Genomic DNA, 17672 nt, shown 5'->3' with positions numbered 1-17672 from the left:
CAACCTTACCCCTTGTCAGCTCTACTATACACCTGGGAATTCTGATCATTCACATAAACTTATAGGACCATTGTCTGCCAACCCTATACATGTTCTTGGATACACTCCCCATTTCATAGATATACCTAATCGCTCAGCCTGTCCACCCATCTATCCACCCATATACCCATGTTTGCCTTCACTGACAACGCAGTGCTGTATGTGCAAAAGGGTTCATATTTGTTGTCTGTACCTCCCATGTACCTCTCTATGTCCTTCTCATCCTCAATGCTAAACTGCCTATTCTTAAATATGTCAGTGTCATGAAGGACAAATCAAGGCAGAACTTCTGATGAAAGACACAAGTCAAGATAACTAAATGCAATGAATGATCCTGAATTGCTTTGGGGGAAAATTAGGAAAGGAGGGTTGTTGTAAAGAACACTGGCAGTTAAATCAGAATATGGACTGTGTATCAATGTTAAATTTCCTGAATTTAGCAACTACTGTGATCCTAAAGAGCCCTGGTGCACAGTGGTTAAGTGCTCAACTGCCAACCAAAAGGACACTTCAGACACCCAGCAGCTCCAGGGGAGAAACGACTTACTGATCTGCTCCCCTAAAAATTAAAGCCTAGAAAATCCTATGGGGCAGTTCTGCTCTGTTACATGGGGTCACTATGGGTTAGAATCAATTCAGTAGCACCTAACAGCAAGTATGGTTATAAAAAAAAAACAAGTCCTTGTTCCTAGGAAATGTATGCTGAAGTGTAAGGAGACATGATGTAAACAATACACATTCAAATGGTTCTAAAGAAAAAAAATACCTTAAAATACATAGAGAGAAGGTAGGAGTGGGGAAGAGAGAATGATACAGGAAATGTGGTAAACTATTAAAAATTGGTAAATCTGGACAAAGAGTGTATAGGAGGTTTTTGTACTAGCAGTTCTTCTCTCTATTTGAAATTATTTCACAATAAAAAGTCAAAGAAAGCAAGTTTGACAGACAGTTGTGTTCCAAGGATAGGATGCTTGAATTAGTAAATATGCTGCACCATTTTACTTTTTCATTTTTATTTGTGTGTGTGTGTGTGAGAGAGAGATTTGGGTGATTTATGTGAAAGTTTAGAGTAAATTGGTTTTCCATTCAAAAATACATACACCTTTTATTTTGTGACATTCACTGCAATCCCCACAATGTAGTAGCACTCTTCCCATTTCTCCCTGTGTTTATCACTTCCATTTGTCCTTCTTTCCTATCCCTTCCTGCTTTCTTAGTTTTATCCCTGGTCTCATATGGCTGATTGTTCTAATGAGTGCATACCTCCCCGGTATTCATTATTCACCTTATAGGTCTGTCTATTATTTGGGTGCAAGTTGAGCCACGAGGGTGAGTTCCATTCCAGACTTGAAGGGTGTTTTAAGGGTATTGGGGGTTGATGAGTAAATTTGGAATGATGAAATCCCTTGACCAATGGATGCTGGGTGCCAAAGGAGGGCATAGGAGATGCTGGTATGGCAATAGTATGAGTTCTAGTCTCTTCTGCTAGATTGTCAGCTGCTTGAGACCATGAGATATGTTTCAGTGTTCCTTGTCTCCCTGGATTCTCCCAGGAGAACCAGTTCATAGTTGGGTTTCCAACAAACAGTTGTTAGAGAAAACTGAAATACTGAATGACTTCTCATGGTTATCTTTTTTTCTTTCTCTTGTAGGACATTGGGGACACATTGAGCAGGTACAATGTCTTCTCTCCCTAGTGTTAAATCAAGCATGGGAAGACTGTCTCCCTCACACTTGTATATCCTGAGAGGAGTCCAGAGCCTGGGATGGCCATAGTACCAAAGTGACACATATCCTGTCCATCCCTGAAGAGAGTCACTACTGTGCAAGGAACTGGATGAACCACAGCTTTTCTCAGTGAAGCTCAGGAATTGTTGACAGATTGTGGAGTGGGCATTGGGTGTGGGGGGGTCTCGTTTGGGATGGTGTTCCTGGTTCGGGGGTGTGTGGACACTTCTGAATGTGAACCAGTCCCACTGAGATTGTGAGGACCTACCAGGGAGGCAGAGTGCAAGGAGAGTTTATGGTTGTTGCTCCTTAAGCATTTCAGAATTCTTTCCCTTTCCTGATGTCTTTTTTTTTGCTTTCTTTTTAATATATTTTTTTCCTACAAGGGGGAAAATAAGGCCTAAGGAAGGTGTTACTGGCTAAAATTTACATATTAGTGATAAGCAACCTGAATTCTGCCTCTTATTCTGATTATTTCTCGATACGCTACCATCAAATGGAAGGTGGTTCCTGTGAGTTGGGGCATGACTGACCAGGGAGAGCTCAGAGTGGGCAAGATGCCAGGACAGAGTTGTGTTTGCAGAGTGGGTGGTAAGGACGAATAGGATAGGCCTTGGGAAGATCATGTTTGGTGCAAGTGTCTATGGGAGTGGAGACTGGCTATGGTTAGATAGTCCTGAATGGTTCATGAGAACTTCCAGAAGAAAATGCTTGACTATGTGAGGGCAGTTCAGGTGATGAGAGAAAATTACCTCTACATGGAGATGAGAAGGCCCTTATAGAATGGGGAAGGTTGGCTGGGAAGGCTGTGGGGGCAGAATCAAGAATCACGTAAATAAGATTGAAATTCTTAAAAGCCCCTGGGATGGAGATGAGTTAGGACTTGTATCAGTCCCAGCCAGATGACCCAAGCAAATACTGCTTTTTCCTGCCACTTTTTGGTGCCAATCTAGTTCTGACCCAGTATTATGGAGCTAGACCCCTCAGACCCTAGCACTGTGTGATAGTAAGGATTCGGTTTGGCTATATGAGAAGAAAGCCAAAGTTTCATTGGCTTAAGGCTTAAATATAATAAACATTTTTGTCACCATATAAAAATATATTCAGGTAGGTAACTCAAGGTTGATTGGGTGGCCCCAGTGGTTCCTTCTGCCATTCCTAAAGCGTAGTCTTCATTCTCATTTTCTAAGATGACTGCTGGAATGCCAGCCAGAGTAAGGGAGATAAGAGTCACATCTTCTTTTTCATCAGACTTCACGAATTACCACGAATGCAGACATAGGTCACATGTAGCTGCCAGGGAGACTGGACATCCATGAGCCTAGTAAAATTTGAAGATGGAAGAAGGGATATTGGGTTGGCATCAGCAGCCTTTGCCTTGGACTGCTGGGGGGGAGGGCAGGTGGCAGATGATTGGGTATTCTCCAGTAAATACCTAAGGAACTGAAGGTATCATACTGTCCATATTTGAGAACCTGACAATTCTGGGTAGTTGCCTACCATGAATATTAAGGACTTTGTCATAGAGTCCAGTGCTTTCAGGGAAAATCAACCTGATCAATTTATACATTTTTTTCTTGGGACTTATTGTTTGAAAAGCTATGAGCTAAGTGCTTTGGATACCAAAATGAGTCCCAGTCTAGGAGGAGAATGCAGGAAGAGGTGTAGTAGCTGATTGTGAAGACTTCACATACCTAGCCAAGACTGTCCTGACCCTGTAGAGTTGAGTAAGCGATTCACTCATTTTTTTTTTTTTTTTTTTTTAATTTAGGGCTGAAAGAATCAGGATCCCTGAGCCCTGGATCACACCACCAGATCTGCAAGAGAAAATCCACATTTTTGCCCAAAAATGTCTGTTCTTGACCGAGAGTCTGAAGCAGTTCACAGGTAATGTGAGGAGAGGGGTCGTGAGGGGAAATGGATTTATGTTTTGAACATCTACTTATTGCCTTATTGAAAGGATATACTTTCCAGTCAGGGAGTGGAATGCAAGCTGACTATCTTCTCCTTTTCTCCCCTTAGAAAAAATGCAGTCAGATATGGAAAAAATCCAAGGTAAGTGTATCTACGTAATGGGCTTTTGATGTTGACAAGTCCTGGGAAGAGCACACCTGCATTAAAGGTGTGGGAAAATGAGAAAAGAGAGAGATCCACTGGCCAACTTGCCCAGATTTTCTACATTTTTGTCACGTTCATTTTTGTCTTGTTAGCTTTTCTCAGTTAATAGCCTCTTGTTTCAATGTAAAATTGGTTAATTCTATCAGTGAGTTCTACATTGACAGAGGAGAGAAATAAACCATCCAAAAGTTAATTAATCCAGAATTGGTTTAATTAGTTATTTATTATTTAAATTGGAAAAAGAATGAACAGTAACTCTACCCTAGTTATGTTTCCCTTGAGCTAATATTTAAGGTTAACTTATAAGGTCCTACTGCCTCTGAGCACAGGAACTGACAGGAGAGGAGGACTGAGGCGGCACAGAGAGAAGGTGGGTAGAGCGGGGATTCCAGGTCCTGGCACCAGCTCTGCCACTTACTGAAGATTCTCCACTATACTTTTCCCATAAAGTGTTCTAGATATTTGGGGGAACCTTTTTTCTAGATCTAAAATACTCTGTTCATGAACCACATACAGATAAAAATTCCTAGGCAATCTGGTGGCATCTGAAATCCTTCCATGTAGATAAACCCTTTACTTACATATTACAAATTATAATTCCCCATAGGCTCTGATAATTTCCCAGTATCTAGTAATTATACCATATTGTATAGGCTGAATCCTTATTTGCATTGCATCTCCCTAGATACACACATTTTTTGGCATCTAGTAACATAGATTTAGATGGTACCTCCAGGTCCTCCACAAGCAAGACAAATGGGAAGAACCTCTACTTCATAACACTGGATAATACTAGAAGTGCTTAGTTCAGGCAGGACTTCTCTTAATCTGGCTCTCATTTACTTCTACTCTTTAGCCACTTAAAAGGCTCAATTAGAACACATCTGTGAAACTACTTTGTATGCTCATATTTGTCCCAGAGTGACCCTGTAGGTATGATTGGAGCTACCTAGCCCCTGACACACAGGTGGCTTATGAAAGCTGTAAGTTCTTACGTCACAGGCTTAGAACCTTATTTCCCCTTGCAGAGCCATTGGCTTGGTGTGACTGTATTCTCCCAGTCTCATACATGAGGTTATCTATCTGCCCAAGGTTTCCAATCCCACTTCCTTGAAGCTCTTAGCTGAATGATAGAGTCATACATTGTATGAAAATTGGTGTATGACTGGCAAGAGGGGTTCTGGGTTTCTTAATGGAGACCACTGTTTTGTGATAACTCTAACTCAAGCTCCCTCTACTTACGTGTTTCTGGGAAATTCTCACATGACTTCTGTAAACTTTTCTCTTTTATTCTTTCAGAATTGAGAGAAGCTCAGTTATACTCAGGTAGGTGATGGCAGACAAAACCATAGAAAAGAAGTAAACATCCTTGTGACTATGACTACTATTGTGAATAATTTTGGAATTTGCCTAAATTTGGCAAATTTAGGTTACATAGAAGCCCTGGTGGCTTAGTGTTTAAGAGCTTGGCTACTAACTATAAGGTTGGCAATTCAAACCGATCAGCCGCTCTGCGGGGGGAGAAAGATGTGGCAGTCTGTTTCCATAAAGGTTATACAGCTTTGGAAACCCTATGGAGGCAGTTCTACTTGGTCCTATAGAGTCACTATCAGTCGGAATCAACTCAACAGCAATGAGTTTGTTTTTTTAGGGTTTTAGGTTGCATGTGTAAAAATTATAAACAACAACAACAAAACCACTGATTGTTTACAACATCTTCGCCTAATGAAATGCTTCCTATCTGAAACCCATGGACCTTTTGAAATAGAAAAATCAAGCTCATTGCTATGAAGGGTTACAGAATGGAAACTATCATTCCCCACAGGTAGAGGCTGCTGGTATGGTGGTACACTGGTCTGCCTGCCCAGCCTCAGAGGTAACTTGTGATTTGGGAAAAACAGTTATCCTTCCAAAAAGAAATGATTGAGCTCAACTCTCACTGCATGCTATGGAGAGGCTAGGAATCTTGTGTGTCCTGTCTTCACTACACTTGGGACAAGAATTGATATCTTCCTCTCCCACCACCACCTTCACCCTGAGGTTCAGAAAGATTAGGCAGCATCTGTGATTCCAGAGATACTCAGATGTGTGCTTTTGTAGTCACATAGCCATGTTTTGCTGGATGGAATCCTCTTCATGAAGAGAGAGACTCTACGTACAATAGGTCTTTATTCACTGGTAGTGACTAGCTGCATTCTGTACATAATTCTTCTAGCAAATATTGAGTACATTGGTTATATCCTACACTGTTTGACACTATTCCAGGTACCGTAGAGGGAACATAAGACACTGTGCTACCCTTGGAGTTTGTAGTGTATGAGGTATGAGGTATATGTAGTTATGACATATACCTACAGCACAAGAAAGAGATGGGTTACTGTTGTGGATGGGTTACTGAGCCAAGAAGTAAGTATATGGGGTTCGTGTCACCTCCGCCAGTTGCCTCTCATGAGCCTTTTGTGGGAAGTCATTTCGCCTGCCTGAGCTGTGGTTTATAATGGATATTGTGGGCCTTGCTTCTGGGAGTTAAGATGTGAAAGTCTTTCTCCTGCCCAAGCATGTTATGAGGAACAAATGATAGATGATATCAGTACTTTTAAAGCAGGAAAGCACCACATGATTGTGAAATGCTGCATTCTGAATATCAGAATAGATGACACAGATTTACACAGTTTGGGATTTAAGAAAAAGGAGAGTGATATATTTCAGGCTGATTAAGAAAAGCTTTGGGGGGGATATGGGTCTTGTACTGGACATTAGAAGATGTATAGGTCTAGATGTACAGAGTAAAGATCCCACAGAATGGAAGATATAAAAGAGGAATGGAGAGATGGGCATTTTTATAGTATGAAATGTATCATCGTAGCAGGTTTTCATGGTAGCAAAACTTGAACTTTAGTGAGTGTTTAGAATCTTTATCCCACATAATGTGAGCATTCGTATGTTGTATAGCAGATCTATTAATACATGATTATAGAGTGCTCCACCAGAGTCTGCTGGTGTAAGGACCGCATTGCTTTTCTGAACTCTGTAATATCCTGAGTTCTATAAAACTGACACCTGAGGCTTTCAGATTAAGAGATTGTAGACATGTAAGAAAACCTCCCATCTGTTCATAATGGATATTGTGGTTTAAGATGTGAGAGAAAATGGATAAAATTTCTGCACTTTCAAAATATCCTGACTAACCTTTGAAATGTCAATTTCAGAATGTATTTCCTCATTAAGATGTATGTATCCTATAATGGGGAGCTCTTATTCTCTTCTTGGGGAGGTAGGAGAAAGGTTGGATGTTCAGAGTGGGCTCTCTTGGTCCTCAGGACTGACCTTCCCCTCTGTCTCTGCAGTGGATGTGACTCTGGACCCAGACACAGCATACCCTAGCCTGATTCTCTCCGATAATCTGCGGCAAGTGCGATACAGTTACCTCCAGCAGGACCTGCCTGACAATCCCGAACGATTCAATCTCTTCCCCTGTGTCTTGGGCTCTCCGTGCTTCATCGCTGGGAGACATTATTGGGAGGTAGAGGTGGGAGATAAGGCCAAGTGGACCATAGGTGTCTGTGAAGACTCTGTATGCAGAAAAGGTGGAGTAACCTCGGCCCCCCAGAATGGATTCTGGGCAGTGTCATTGTGGTATGGGAAAGAATACTGGGCTCTTACCTCCCCAATGACTGCCCTCCCCTTACGGACCCCTCTCCAGCGGGTGGGGATTTTTTTGGACTATGATGCTGGCGAGGTCTCTTTCTACAACGTGACAGAGAGATGTCACACCTTTACTTTCTCTCATGCTACCTTCTGTGGGCCTGTCCGGCCCTACTTCAGTCTGAGTTACTCTGGAGGGAAGAGCGCAGCCCCTCTGATCATCTGCCCCATGAGTGGGATCGATGGGTTTTCTGGCCACGTTGGGAATCATGGTCATTCCATGGAGACCTCCCCTTGAGAGCAGATGAACTTGGGCCAAAATGACTGTTGGCCATACTGCTACCCGAGGCACATGGCATCTCATTGCCTTGCCATTTCCTGTCTATCACAGCTGGATGTCCTTACCACTTTCCATGCCCTTGCAGTGGAAGATGGGATGTCCATGTTCTCGACCGTCCTTTCCCTTTCCAGGCAAATTGTAATGAGAAGTATCAAGATTGCCCAGAAATAAAAATCAGATGTCCACCTCCAGTGTTTCACCCATTTTGGTTTACACATTACTGGAGGGAATAAAGAATATGGATAATGTTTGGATTTGGAAGGCCATTCCAGATAGTTACTTCTTGGCTCAGCCTGGCTCCCTCTGGTTCTGCCCTACATAGTGATCATGGGTATTTGCTGTCATTTTTGGACTAGGGCTCCTTTCCAAGAACCTAAAGGGAAACTATGAGGCCCTGTCAGCATGACTTCTTATATCCCAGTTTTTCCTTCTGGAAATAGTACCTCTATCCCTGATTGCCCATTTGCCATAATTTTATTAACTCCATGAAAGAGGCGTGTACGTATTTTGGTTAGTTACAGTTACTTTACGATAATGTTGGGAAAAGGCCCCCCTCAGTTATAGAGTTAATGTTCTAATTAACATATTGTTTGCCTCTCTGTCTTTTCTGAGGGCTTTGTCTGCTCCCTTCATTCTAACGAAAAATGCATTCTGGTGCTGAGCGCCCGGCATCGTCCATTGTTCCTAGATCCCCTCCCTGTCACATCTGTGGACTGGCGGCCAGTCATACACCCTCCTTGGAAGGATTCTGTACTATTCCAGGGATTCATCAACTTTCTGCCTCCTTTTCTCCATCTCCTTTAGGAGATGGGGAATTGGTCTTTCTAATGTGTGTACTATCAAGGGGCAGTACCATCCTTGTGGCCATTGGGTCACAAAGTGTTCTGGGGTCAGAAAGCTAAGGCAGATCACTTTGAGCAAGCCCCATGATGTTCCTTAGCTCTACTTCTCTTTGGGTACGTGCCCCTCTGTTTGAAAATAAAGTGAGTATGGATGTTGTTTACATTGTTGTTGTTTCCCTGGTCTTGACAGGATTGGGTTGAAAGACGGAGTGAGTTGAAAAGAGACTCATGGGAAAGGAAGTGGTTAGTGGTGTTGGTTTCCCTTAGAGATCCAGAATCCCCTTCTGAGCAAGATTTTATTTCCAAATGTACAGTAACACTACTTTCTCAGTACCACCTCACTAGTGTAGTATACTATAGCCTATAACTCTATATAGGTTTATCCTGTAACTGCACTAGGAAAATAGTGTCTTGAATCCTTTCTTTAGTTGGCAGTGGGGTAATATAACAATGCTTGGCATAGATCAGAAAGTCCACAACTGTGCCTTCCAATCCAGAACCACCAGCCCAAGCCCTTGGGTGTACTGAGGAGACTATGTGCTGAGGAGGAGAGATGAGACTGAGAGAACAGCTCTAAACCCAGGAATCTGGACTTTTTTCCTCTTGGGCATGGCCTCAGAAGACAAAATTCTCTGGACTACATTTGCTTCTGTATGGGCATCAATAGTTCCATGCCTGAGGGTCATGAGCTGGTGATATGTCCTGTTTGATTAATTTATTCAGGTAATTTAACAAGGTGTGATATAGAGAGGTCCCTTCATGAGGCTAGATTAGCGTTTGCTGCATACTTCGAGATAATATCTGTGTGTGTGTACACAGATGTGGATGTAGATGTACACATATATGTATATATATACATATGTTTATATATAAAACATTACTATCACACACATAGAGCAGTGCTTGGCATATAGTAATACAAAGTGCTGTATCCACAGTAACTTTACTTAATTTTCATAACAGTGCTATGAAACAGGGTAAGTAGCTTATCCAAGGTGCGTGCAGCTAAGAGGCAGTAAAGCAGGATTCAAACCAAGACAGAACACAAAACCAGATCCATCAGATCCTGTCCAACAGTATACATGGATTATGCTTTTCTTCATGAGTGGGGCTAGAGTAGAGATTGGAAGCTTTGGAACACCAGTCCATTGGCCTGGAATGCCTGTGTTACAGCAGTGACTATGTCTACTCTAGACTTAAGGATCTACAACTGGGAAAATCACATACTGCTTTTTCCTAATGAAGTCCACTAGGGAAGGCAGAAATAATAAGGGCCTACAAAAGAACACTTTGTATCAGTCCAAGCAAAGGAGCCCTGGGCTTCTGGTCCTTACTTCCTGAGTGATGGGGTTATCTCCACGCTAACTTAGAGGCCCACACTCAGGTCTGTTTTATCTTTAGTAGACCCAATACTTTAGGAACGGTATTATGTATTTTTATTACAAACAGCAGCTGGAGCAGAGATAATCAACCTTGTTGAAGTCAATAAAAATACTTCCTATTTGAATGGGGATGTATGTACAACAGTGAATCTTACTAATATTGTGCTGAGTGAAGAAATTTTCAGAAGACTGTATACCATACTATGTCCTTTTTATGACATTAATAAAAAGATTGTGGTTACCTGTAGGGCAAGGAGTCTCTGGGTAGCACAGACAGTTAAGTACTCTTATCACTAGCCCGAGGGTTGGTGGTTTGAACCCACCCACCCAGAGGCACTCAGAAGTCAGGCCTGGTGATCTGCTTCTGGAAGTCATAGCCTTGAAAACTGTGGAGCAGTTCTATTCTACATACGGGGCAGAATGGCACCTAACAACAACAATGGGGCAAGGTGCCAAGATGGGATAGAGAAGGAAAGCATAGATTGATGTTACAGATTATCTTAACGGTGTTTTAGTGGATGGTGGATTCATAGGTATTTATTTAAATTTTTAATAAATACACCATTTTGAGGGTGCTCTGGTAGCATAGTGCCTAAGGCACTTGACTGCTAACCAGGAGACTGGCAGTTCAAACCCACCAGCCACTCCACAAAAGGAAGGTTGGGCAATCTACTTCTGTAGTGATACTGCCTCGGAAACCCAAAGAGGGGTTGCTATGAGTAGGATCCGACTCGATGGCACATAACAGCAACAATACCATTTTGAATAGGGTTAAATGCATCTTACAAATGACTCTAAATTTTTTTATCTGCAGAAAGTAAGCAACCTTTGAATTAATTGAATTAGAATTTAGGACCATAAAGGCAGACTTGGGGTCCATTTGTATTCTCTCTGGTTTTTCCCTCATTACATATGAAGTTGTTAATTCCATATCAGGGCTTCAATGTCCCTTCATTCCTTAATTCTTTTTCTACCTAATTAAAATACTATGTGTGTGTGTGTGTCTTAAACTGTTCTTGTTTTTTTCTAATATGGACCTCAACATGCAGAGGAGAGCATCTTCCCAAGAGGTTCATAGAACAATAAAGGGAAACTGACATGACCTCTGCCCTCCATGATGCACAACTAAGTGAGGAGTGAGACAATACACATGATAATTAACTAACACTTATCGGCATTATGAAATAAAGAGCAAGTGGTTGTCAGATGGTGCGATGGAAACCATACATCTTCCAGCAAAATAAAAAAAAAAAAAACAACTCATACTGTTCTTAGTATACCAAACAAAAGATGATAATTCTTTGATTCAAGTTAACAGTTAAGCCAGTGTTGGGTGACCCAACTGAACTTGACTCCCAAGAAGAATACAAAAGAACATGGCTCTGTCCTTGGAAAAATAAAACCAGGGAGAAAACATGAAAAAGAGAACAGCCTAAGACGTGTGTATAAGTGAAATATGTATTGCAGGAGATCTCAGTGGGGACTACAGTGGTCTAAGAAGCTGGTACCCTAGGTCTACATTTCTTCCTTAGCAGCTCAAAAGTGCCCTGTTTTTCTAGTGGCTAGAAAGCCTGTGCCCGCTAGCTTGTTCTTACATTTTTTACTCAATTATGTAATTAAGTCATTAAATCCCTATACCTAGGTTAGCCAGGGGAGCTCTGGTCACATAGTGCCTAAGGTACTTGACTGCTAACCAGAAGGCTGGCAGTTCAAACCCACCAGCCACTCCTTGGAAGGAAGGTTGGGCAACCTACTTCCGTAGTGATACTACCTTGGAAACCCAAGGAGGGGTCGCTATGAGTCGTTCGACTCCACGGCACTTAACAACAACGGGTTAGCCAGGATTCCTCCTTTGTGAAGTTTGAAGACACGAGAAAGCCCAACCAAGCTGATGTTGGTAGGATTGTTGTAGGGAAGTAACTGCTAGATCATGAGGTGGTGCCTTAGATTTCCAAATTGTAAACCATATGTGCACTTGACAGTATCTCCTCAGTTACATTTCTTTTTACCCAGCTGGAGAGGAAATGTAACTTTCTCAGGCCTGACTTTTTTTTTTTTTTAGGATTTGGGTGAAGATTTACAGAGTAAATTCACTTTTCATACAGCAGTTCACATATACTTTGTCTCATGTCATTGACCAAAATTTACAATGCAGCAGCTCCCCTCCCACTTCTTCTTACCTCCTCCCAGTGTCCATCCCTTCATACTCTTCTGCACCCTGAGCTATCTCCCTGTGCATAAGCAGCCCTTCCTTCTCCCATGATTATTCTCTCCAGGGCGTGTATCTACTTGAGGTAAATGTTTAACTCACATGTCTCAGGCCTGACTTTATTGGCTTAATTTGGCATTTAAAATGGATTTTGTTTTGTTATTCATAACTTTATTGAGTTGTTTTGTTTTTACCACTTTGAAAAATAATGTCACCTACAGCAACACACTTCCAAAATTTTAGTCACCCATCAAACAGCCCTATTCAGAAAAGCAAACATCTAACTGCTTCCTTTTGTCTTGTATAGTCCTTATGCTTGAGGATTGAAATACAGATTCTTTTATTCCAAACTGTTGCTGTTGATTTGCCTCTGAGTCCTAGTGACCCCTGTATTACAGCATGAACACGTTGCCTGGCCCTGCTCCACCTTCAGAATAATTGGTATGCACAAATCCATTATCATGGGCCACTGTGTATTTTGAGTATCTACCAACCTAGGGGCTGATCTTTCAGCACTGTATTGAACAATCTGTTGTGATCCATTGACTGATTTCTGGAAGTAAATTGCCATGCCTTGTTTCCTAGTCTGTCTTAATCTGGAAGTTCTGCTGAAATCTGTCCAGCATAGGTGATTTAGCTGGTATTTGAAACACTAGCAGCATAGCTTCCAGCATCATAATGACATGCAAGCCACTACAGTGTGACAAAATGATAGATGGGTAGAGGTATTCCAAATTACTTTGCCTTTATTTCTCTGATTAAGGCATGATGTTGATTTTTTTTTTAATTTGATTATTTTGGTGTCGAGAATACACACAGGAAAACACACCAACAGTTTCTACATGTACAGTTTAGTGATGTCGATTACCTTCTTTGAGTTGTACAACCGCTCTCACCTTTTCTGAATTGTACCTTCCTCATTAGCATAAACTTACTGACCCTTTATGTTCCTATCCTTTCAATTTGCTGTTGTCATCATGAGCCAAAATTGATATGATGGCAACTAATAAAAACAGTGAAGAGCTCTGGTGGTGCAGTGGTTAACACATTAGGCTGCTAACCAAAAGGTTGGCAGTTTGAACTCACCAGCTGTGTGGAGAGACATGACAGATGAGGCAGCCTGTCCCTGTAAAGATTTACTGCCTTGTAAAACCCTGTGGAGCGGCTCTACTCTGTCCTGTAGTGTTTCTATGAGTCAGAACCACTGGATAGCAGTGGGTTTAGTTTTGGTTTAGAATAATAATATATACTTAAATATTATGTCATATATATTTTTACTTAATATATATTATCAATAAAGGTGCTCTGGAAGGAAGATTGAGCAATCTACTTCTGTAAAGATTTACTGCCTCAGAAACCCAAAGGGGGTCGCTATGAGTCTGAATCCAGTAGATGGCAATGAGTTGGGGGTTTTTTTTGTTTGTTTTTGGTGGCGTAGTGGATAAGGTATTTGGCTGCTAACCAGAAGTTAGCAGTTTAAATCCACCGGCCACTCTGCAGAAGAAAGATAGGCAATCTACTTCCCTAAAGATTTACAGCCTCCTAAACAGAGTGGGGGTCACTGTGAGTTGGAATTGACTCGATGGCAGTGAGTTGTTTGGGTTTTTTACATATATTTTCAATTAGAACATAATACTAATGTCTTTTAGTATAGAAAGATTTTACCTTTTCAACCTAAAAACCAAACTCAACTTACTTGCCATCCAGTCAATTCTGAGGACTCAACAATTCTCTGGGAGCTCCGGGGGCCTAGTGCCTATGGCACTTGACCACTAACCAGAAGGCTGGTGAACCACCAGCCCACTCCTCGGAAGGAAAGAAGGTTGGGCAATCTACTTCCATAGTGATACTGCCTCAGAATCCCGAGGAGGGGTCACAGTGAGTCGGATCTGACTCACAGCAGTGAGTTCAGCAGTTGTCATTGGATTTCCGAGGTGGTAAATCTTTATGGAAGTAGATTGCCCAATCTTCCTTCCGCAGAGTGGCTGGTGGGTTTGAATCGCCAAATCTGGTTAGCAGTCAAGTGCCTTAGGCACTATGCTACCAGAGCTCCTTTTTCCTATGTAAATCCCAGACATGATATCAGAGGATCAGACATTTTTATCAGCCACCAGAGCTCCTAGCTCTGGGAACTCTAGATTCCTTTTGTATAATGAATATTGTTAGTGGAAGTATTTACATAGGAGCTCTGGTGGCATGGTGCCTAAGGCATTTAGCTACTCACCAGAAGGCTAGTGGTTCAAACTCATCAGCCACTCCTTGGAAGGAAGATTGGGTAATCTACTTCCATAGTGATACCGCCTTGGAAACCCAAGGAAGGATCATTATGAGTATGACTAGCTCTGGTGGTGTAGTGGTTAACGCATCCAGCTGCTAACCAAAAAAAAAAAAGTTTAGCTATGGGAACCCACCAGCCCCTCTACTGGAAAAAGATGAGGCAGTCTGCTTCTGAAAAGATTTATAGTCTCGGAAACCCTATGGGCAGTTCTACTCTATCTTGTAGAGTCACTATGGACCAGTATCAACTTGATAACAGTGAGTTTGGTTTTTTGTTTTTGGTATTTCAGGAAGGATTTCAAAGCACTTATAACAATATATGAGAAAATTAAGGTTATTAGTTGCGAAGGAGTTGATTCTGACTCGTGGAGACCACATGCATGCTCCATAGGGTTTTCAGAAGCAAATTGCCAGGCCTGTGTCCCATAGAGCCTCTGGGTGGGTTCAAACCTCCAACCTTTTGCTAGTGCTTAACTCTGTGCACCACCTAGGGGCTCCCTAGGCAGCTAAGGTAGGAGTTTAACATACCATAGGGAATTAAGACAAACAAGGATGAGACAAAAAAAATGACAAAAGTAAAATAAATGTGTATATAGTAACATAAAAACATTTAATATAGGCTGCAGTTTGGTTTCAAACTTTTACATGAGAAACCTTGTTAATTTTATAACTTATAGTTTCCAAAAGACGGAAATAGAACAAAGGTTTAAGAGAGTTACGGGATTTTTATGAGTAAAAAGATAGGTATTTTCTGTATGAATTTTTGGTAAATAGGAAGTATATCAAGAGTTTATGTTTCATACAAAGGGTCTTAAAGATCAGTAAGAAAAGACCACTTCAATTAAAGAATACAAAATTCCTTTAAACATGAATGTTGAATTTTAAGTAATAATCAAAGCTGTATGATAATGTCTTCCCACTTTTCACACATTAAAGTGTTTACTTGGTTGTTTGTTTTTTAATGACAGCATCCTGTGTTGGGCAGGTTTTGGGTATCTAAATTGCTTCAATTTTTTGGAGGGCAGTTTGACACTATCAAAAATGTTTACAACTAGATAATCTTTGTTGTAATGATTCTGCTTCTAGGAATTTATCTTAAGGGTATAGTTATCAAAATTTGAAAAGATTTATCTACACAAGGATTTTCTTCACAGCATTGCTCATAAAAATGAAAAATTAGAAACAATCTAATCAGTCTTCAGCAATATAGATTTGATATAGACTATCTGCAGTGATTAAAATTTACACAAAACATTACTTAACTATATGGAAAGATCTGTAATAGTTTTAAAAGCAAGTTAGCAAACTATGTACTACATATGATTATTCTTTTGTAAAACTGTATTTCACATGACATACACAGAAAAGGGCCACAAAAAAATTTGTCACACAAAAAAATGTCAGAATGTTAATAGTGATTATCTCTGAAGTTAAATTATATATAATTTTTAATATGTATTTTATGTAATCCATGTGTACTTTGCAATGATAAAAAACAATAATAATGGTCAATATTGAACATGTTACTATCCCATATTGGGAATCCTTTCCTGGACAACCACTTTCCAATAGATAGAAAGAAAATCTACAAATCCCATACCTTGACTTTAGAGAATTACTGGTTCCTGTACTTTTCACTTGCCATTATCTCTACTTATAAAAAATAGAATATGAAACCAAGGAAGTCCATGGGAAACTAAGATTAGGCCTACTGAAACGCAAATTATGTCTCTTCATGCAGAAAATACATTCACAGAGGAAAAATAAATCTTTTGTGCATTGATAAATACAGAAAGTAACATCAGGATAAAACTTAGTTAAAATCCCCAAATTTATGTTTCTATTCTCCAAACTTCACAGCCCAAAATCTAGCAATTAAACTCATCACTTCCACATCATGTATGGCAGGCCCTGTGCTGGACAAGTATTTGGCTTACAAAAATTACTTTAGTACGGTGTCCCTGACTTCTAAAGGTTCTTAGTCTTCTTGGAGGAATAACTTCTTACAATTTATTCTCAGAGCCCTATCAAAATATGTGATCTCTGGCCTTCCATGACCAGAGCTCAGATTATTTGGCGTTAAACTAATCCTGAATAGAGGAAGGTTGGGAAACAGCCGGAAATGTTTGGTAAAGGAGATGTGGCTCATTCGGTTTTTTCTCACCCTTCAACCCCCTTAAAAATCCCAACTGGCACTGGACGCCTTAGAGACTTAATCTGGAGCACTTGAAAGCAACCAGGAAGGTCGGGAAGAGCGTGTCGCTCCCAGACTTTCTCGGGATCTGGGACTGGCAGATTCCTAACGGCTCAGACTGGACTTGTCTGTGGGCTTCTGCACTGACGGGATTCGCCGCGCCCCATGCCGGCTTCCTCGTTAATTCCCCCAGTCACCTTCCGAACCAAAAGAGAAATTTAAACGCGTGCCAAGGCAGTTCAGGGGACAAAAGGAGTCGTAATAGAGGGACTAAAAATACTATACAGAAAATGCTTTTATTTTGTTAGGGTTTTTAGTTCCTCACCATCTCCAGAAGAGAGAAATGAAAGCCTTAGATCTAGGCTATCAACACTGAGGATTTCCATGAGGATTACAGGTTGGAAAGCCGACCAAGCCGTTTCCTTCTTTCCTCCCTTCCTACCTTGTATCTGGGGGAGCTGTGCCCAGGATGTATGTTTGCGCGCCCTTCTAGAGATGGGGATGACAGTTAAATGACTCTTGACTGACTGTCCAGTTTTATCCACAAGCATATTTTTCCTCCCGCAAAATCTCTCCTTTTCAGTCCAAAGGTAGCTGACTTTCTCTTCTGGCCGTTTCCAAGCGACCCTGACGTCATTACTTCTGCGAGTAAACGTCACAGGCACTACCGGACCCATGTGTATTTTAGAGAAATATTTCCACTTGTCTTTCAGTGTCAGGATGGCCGAGTGGTCTAAGGCGCCAGACTCAAGCTCTGCTAGCTTCCTCTGCGGTTGAGGGTTCTGGTCTCCGAATGGAGGCGTGGGTTCGAATCCCACTTCTGACACACGAGGTTTTTTCTCTTTTTTCCTCCCCATGTCCAAACGAATAGATTGTCCTTAATAGTATATATAAACTG

The 17672-nt window shown here is 41.2% G+C and overlaps 1 protein-coding gene and 1 non-coding gene across 2 annotated transcripts in view; both read left to right on the top strand.

Moving 5' to 3' along the window:
* TRIM27 (tripartite motif containing 27) overlaps nucleotides 1-7828 on the top strand; it is a 20244-nt gene extending 12416 nt beyond the window's left edge. The window contains exons 4-8 of the mRNA XM_007958307.2: nucleotides 1692-1714; nucleotides 3539-3654; nucleotides 3790-3822; nucleotides 5185-5211; nucleotides 7233-7828. Of these exons, the coding sequence (XP_007956498.1) occupies nucleotides 1692-1714; nucleotides 3539-3654; nucleotides 3790-3822; nucleotides 5185-5211; nucleotides 7233-7828 (795 nt within the window). The remainder of the gene's footprint in view (nucleotides 1-1691; nucleotides 1715-3538; nucleotides 3655-3789; nucleotides 3823-5184; nucleotides 5212-7232) is intronic.
* Nucleotides 7829-17488: 9660 nt separating this feature from the next.
* TRNAL-CAA lies at nucleotides 17489-17600 on the top strand. Its single transcript has 2 exons — nucleotides 17489-17526; nucleotides 17555-17600. It is a non-coding gene; the product is annotated as a tRNA-Leu (tRNA).
* Nucleotides 17601-17672: the final 72 nt, after the last annotated feature.

This window comes from Orycteropus afer, unplaced genomic scaffold (assembly GCF_000298275.1).
Source record: "Orycteropus afer afer isolate SDZICR_OR568_19922 unplaced genomic scaffold, OryAfe1.0 scaffold00919, whole genome shotgun sequence".
NCBI classification, from domain to species: Eukaryota; Metazoa; Chordata; class Mammalia; order Tubulidentata; family Orycteropodidae; genus Orycteropus; species Orycteropus afer.
This window is presented reverse-complemented; position numbering and strand designations above follow the sequence as displayed.